The sequence below is a fragment of the Cyprinodon variegatus genome, unplaced genomic scaffold, assembly GCF_000732505.1.
Source record: "Cyprinodon variegatus isolate N-32 unplaced genomic scaffold, C_variegatus-1.0 Scaffold327, whole genome shotgun sequence".
Classification (NCBI taxonomy): Eukaryota; Metazoa; Chordata; class Actinopteri; order Cyprinodontiformes; family Cyprinodontidae; genus Cyprinodon; species Cyprinodon variegatus.
Genome location: NW_015150780.1, coordinates 152384 through 157488, shown reverse-complemented (window position 1 = coordinate 157488; position 5105 = coordinate 152384). Strand labels below are relative to the sequence as shown.

Here is a 5105-nt window from a genome sequence, read left to right as displayed (position 1 = left end):
CCTATGGAAATTATCATGCCCTGCCACTGCCTTGAGCAGCAGTTTATTACAGAATGAGAAAAATGAACCACACCCACCTCTTCTCTGCTTACTTTAAAACTTAAACGTAATCATTCATGTTGGCTGACGTCTCTGTGTTATGTAACAAAATACCTACCCACAGCCATGTATGCACCCTGCTGTGTGCAGACTGATATTGTCATTTTTGATTAGAAAATCTCGTTGGTGTAATGGGATTGACTCTATGGACAACAGCTGGTTGGCAATCAGGTTTTTCATGGAATTCAAATCCACTAGATACAACTAGGTAGAAATGCTCATTGTAAAAGTATTAATTAATTAGGCCATTTCATAATACTATTTTCCCAGTTCAATAATGTAGCAGGGTGAGGAATTGATTAACCACTTTATTACATGAGAAATCAAACAGCATGTAACCATTTTAGCATCATCACTATCTACTATAGATAAGGTCTGACCTTACTCAACCAGAAATGAGTAGCCGAATAAGTTTGGTTTCAAATGGAAAATAAAAATGCCTTACTTACCCATATCCACAGAAAGGCTATCCATTCTTCATTAATGGCTGTAAGATCAAGAAGAACACATATGTAAAGTTGGGGTGTTTTATATATCAACATTGATTACTATGTTGGCTAATTTTGCTCTACAGCAACATGTTGTAGTCTTCGACTACTACTGAAACAGCCACAACTTCCTGCAACAAAGCTGTCGCAGAGCCCATGCAGCATCAAGTGACATCAGATAAGTAGGACTGTGCTGGAATTTCCAACCCAAATTGCCACATATTATGCAGCATTGTCACTAACCAATTCTGTACCGGAAGCACAATTTGTACCATTGGCTCATTTGTGCATGTGCAAGCAGATATTCATACAGACCAAAAATAATGTAATTATGGTACTAAAAGTACTTATTTCTATCCTCAAATTACTAAAGAATTCTAATCAAAATCTTAAAAACATTTTAAATGACTTCTCTGAGACAATTTGATACTTTTTACATGTTCTCCGTTAAACAGTTTGTCTGACGTCATCATCGGATATGCTCAGAGTAGGCTGGCAAAATATGATTAAAAGATGTTTATCTGCATTTTAGTTGTTTCTTTCTTTAGATTACCCACTATATACCATAATGTTAACATAAAAGGAAAAAAGAAAACTTAAAAAGACTAGATTTATATTTAAATCTAAAGATAAAGTTAGCTCCCGGAAGTAACGTAGAATCCCCTTTCTGCTCTCTCCACATTAAAGAGAGCAGTTTACACATTTTGTTTTGTGTTTAAGAGTTGATGTGGTTCTCTATCAAACAATTAGAAATACACATTATCTGGATATATACAACTACAGTATATACTGAAGATCTGAAGAGTGAGCTGAGTTTTTGCATTAAGCAAAAGCTTCAAAGAGTTCACACTTACCAGCTGAAGCAGGGATAAAAATATTATTTGGTTAGTTCATAAAAATATGCTGTTTTCCTTTGTATAAATCCTCTACCTTTCCTTTATTGCTGCATCATAGTATACAAAAAGTCCAATGTTCTCTTGACTTTTTTTAGTGATATAACAAACATCAAAGCAGAATTTCTTGGCAAAATATTTTTGAAAAGTCAACTGCACTTACCAGTGTTAATCGAGTAAGGAAAGTGTTTCAAGCAGCAATACCACTTAGATTTGTTTGGTTGCTTGAAGAATGAAAAAAATCATTTCCTGTTTACACCATCCGCTCTCTGTGGGTGTCACCCTTGCTTTGCATTGGTAAATTATGATTGCTGACTGAACATGCTGGCAGTAGGGCATTTATGATTTTTCCATGTTGACATTATCTGCTCTCTATGGGTGTGACTCTTGCTTTTAATAGGGAAATCATTATTCTCTCAGATAATCATTGATGGGTTTCAGTTCTGCTGGAATAGAAACTTGCCAACATTTGCCTATTAGAAAATAAGAAAAGCAATAAAACAAATATAAAACAAATATAAAAGCCAATGATTGGCATAACTAATCATATCAAGGAGGAGGAAGCAACAGTGAAACTTAAGAGCAGAAACTGGGTCAATGAAATTATTATTATAGTTTTAGGTGGCCTTCTGACACTATTCCCCGGTATGATGATTTGCCACTGAGGCATGATATGACATGATATATCTATGTATAGCTCTAACCTTGGCACTAGTTATTATGTAAAATCTTTATTATCTTAGTACTATTGCAATTACAGTGATAAAGTCTGGACTCGCGCTGAGGGGGGATGAGGGGGGATGAGGGGGGGTGGCATCCCCTGTCTTAAAAAAATCTTAAAAATCATCCGCCTTCTTCAATTACCATCACCCCCATACCATCCCCTGTGACATTTCATCACTGAATGTCTAAATTTCTATTACCGTATATATGAACAGTAATGGCAATAATATTGCCCTTTCAACATTTGGCAGGCTATGAGTAGCACACAGCCTGAACAGCATCATGCCCACGCAGCAAAGACAACACAGTTTGAGGGAATGTAAAAAGAAGGAGGGGAAGGAATCTTCTGCAGGTTCCAGGTTCTAAGTTGCCGAGATCTGCCTCCCCTGCTTAGTTTGAGAAATAATGTGTTTACAATTATGCAAGTTTCTCCCCATAATCATACCTGCTCTCTGTGATTGTGGTATGAATTTCATAAGTCTGGGACAATAAATGTGAAAATAAGGAGCGGAGTGAATCTTCGGCAGGTTCCAGGTTCTAAGTTTAACAAATAAAGTGTCAGAAATGATCTAGAATGGTGTTGATAGCAAAATCGGAAATTGGCATCCACTGAGGAGAGAATTTATTCATCGCACACTGGCAGTAGCACATCGACTGAAACGTGTCTCCATACAAGTAAAATCCTATTAATTTCAATGTATCTGTCCACCAAAACTATCGATTTTAAGACACCCATGTATAAGAAATATAAAAACATTAAGAATATGTTTAAATATTCCCTTTTCGTTCATATTTCATTCATCAATGGGCATGAGTTTAGGGCGATGCATGCTCCCGCGACAGGGGAGGTAATTCTGGGCACAACAGATGAAACCTGGAGAAGAGAAATGAAGCAGGGGCGGATTTAGGAAATTTGGGGCCCTAGACAAAGACAGGCATAGGGCTCTCTGACTTGACAAGACAAGTCATAATACCGACCCATTATAGAGATGTAGAAATTGTAATAGAACATACATTATTTACCAAGTGTTGACTGCCCTTAGTGATGTTTTTTATTTTTATATTATGTTTAGGGAAAATAACAATTCAAGATATCTTTAATCACATTTTGGAGAGTCAAAATGCATTTTGAGATATCTCAAATGACGTCATCTGATTTGTTATTTAAAGTGTCACACATCTGGAGTTATAATCAAGACATTTCTGTTAATTGGAACTAGTCAAAACTATATTTTTTGATATCCCAATTATGAAATATTCCCCTAGTGTAGTCACTGAGGTGTTTTAACAGTTGCCTGCAGAATTTTGCAGAATGTTATGGTCCTGGCTCTTCTTGAAAAAGTTTTTTCAAAATGCCAAAATATAGAAAGAACTCAGCAGTATAGGATGTGTGGAGAACAATAACTTTTTGAACTCTAAGACCCATTTCAATTTAATTCTAAGTTTCTTTTCATATATTTAAACCCTTTTTTTCTTTCAATTTTTCTTCAATACCTTCTCTTCTCTGCACCTCTCATCCCTTCACCAGTGTTGCCAACTCCCCAGCAAGAAAAGCCGCTATTCGCTTTCCTAAAAGGTACTATAAGATGCTAGATAATGCCTGTTGTCCAATCAGTGGTAAATAGTTTAGTTCGACGGACCTGTTAGAATAGTTTTAACTCATTCATTGCCAGCATGTAGTCTAGCTTACTTTAAATTAGCCAATAGAAGCAATACTGATTTTCTGATAAACAGTCTATTTCATAAAATAAATATTCAAAATGAATATTTGAAAGGTGAGTCAAATTATTATATTTTATATAAGCTTATTTCATTTTCAGGCTAATTCTAATGTATTTGAATTTATTAGCATATTATTTTTTTTCAGATTTTAAAAATTGTTTCAGCTGTTTCAATTTAATTGATTGAATTTGAGTACAAAAATACCTGACTTGAAAGGATTCAGATATTCATTTGCAATGCTTTATGAGGTTTTGTCCCAAATCTTAATAGATTAATTGCCAAAAGATTCTCTAAAGTAAAATCAAAGAAGTGGCCAACCATTACTCTGAAGCTGATCCCAGTGGGAAATTAGTCCCTAAATATGTAGGGGCAGTGATAGCCAAGGCAGTTCAGGGACTGACTGCAGTTCTACTGTAAGGTGCCTTGGATAAGGTCAATGACCGGCGTACCTTACATGCAACAACCATACCATGCATATTGCTTTAGGTAATATTCTATATTAATAAGGCTATGATTACTTCCAAAACAAAACAAAAAAATCCACCATCCCCCTTCTTTTTTTTTTTATTTTTTACAGCTCAACTGACTTATTAGCTACCTATAAGGTAGCTAATAAATCAAAAGAGCTTTCTAAATTCTCAATTCGAAATTCTGCCATTTTAGTGCTCTTCTACTTCAAGCATAAACCTATTTCTTCAGAAATGCATTAATTTGTGGTCGAAATAAAAATTAGTGCTTAGTACTTAATGCTGACTAAATGTATGATATACGTCTGGATAACTAGAGGGTGCAGCACAAAAACAAAAACAGATCAGCCTTCCCTCTGTGCCACTGTCTTAGTATAACTGTTTCTATTGTTAGGAGTCATAATCAGTTTAAACTCCATTAAACATCAGTTCCCCCATATTTGCAGTTAATTTTAAAGGTCTGTCTGTGATGTTTCAGCCAAGTTGAGCAGATCTTAATTGGATATTCTTCATAACTGCATTAAAGTGGCATCTAGTGGTACAATGCGAAATCATAAAAAAAAAAAAACTTAGCTCCAGTATTTACCCACAACTGTTATTTTCTAAGTCATCTTTTTATTAAGAAAACCATACATGACTCTACAGTAAAATAAAATTAACTACAGATCTGTTAATAAAATGTGATCAAACTGATCTGGTTGACTTGGCAAGTA

At 35.1% G+C, this 5105-nt stretch overlaps 1 protein-coding gene across 2 annotated transcripts in view; it reads right to left on the bottom strand.

Moving 5' to 3' along the window:
- Positions 1–1697, bottom strand: part of LOC107091151 (sterile alpha motif domain-containing protein 9-like) — an 8123-nt gene extending 6426 nt beyond the window's left edge. Inside the window, exons 1-2 of one of the 2 annotated variants that reach the window (XM_015384918.1) lie at positions 1644–1697; positions 549–586 (exon numbers count right to left, since the gene is read on the bottom strand). In XM_015384918.1, the coding sequence (XP_015240404.1) occupies positions 549–573 (25 nt within the window). In that variant the 5' untranslated portion in view covers positions 574–586; positions 1644–1697. Of the gene's footprint in view, positions 1–548; positions 647–1643 lie in introns of those variants that run through there. The other variant, XM_015384917.1, reaches the window with a different exon arrangement.
- Between the last annotated feature and the right edge of the window lie 3408 nt (positions 1698–5105).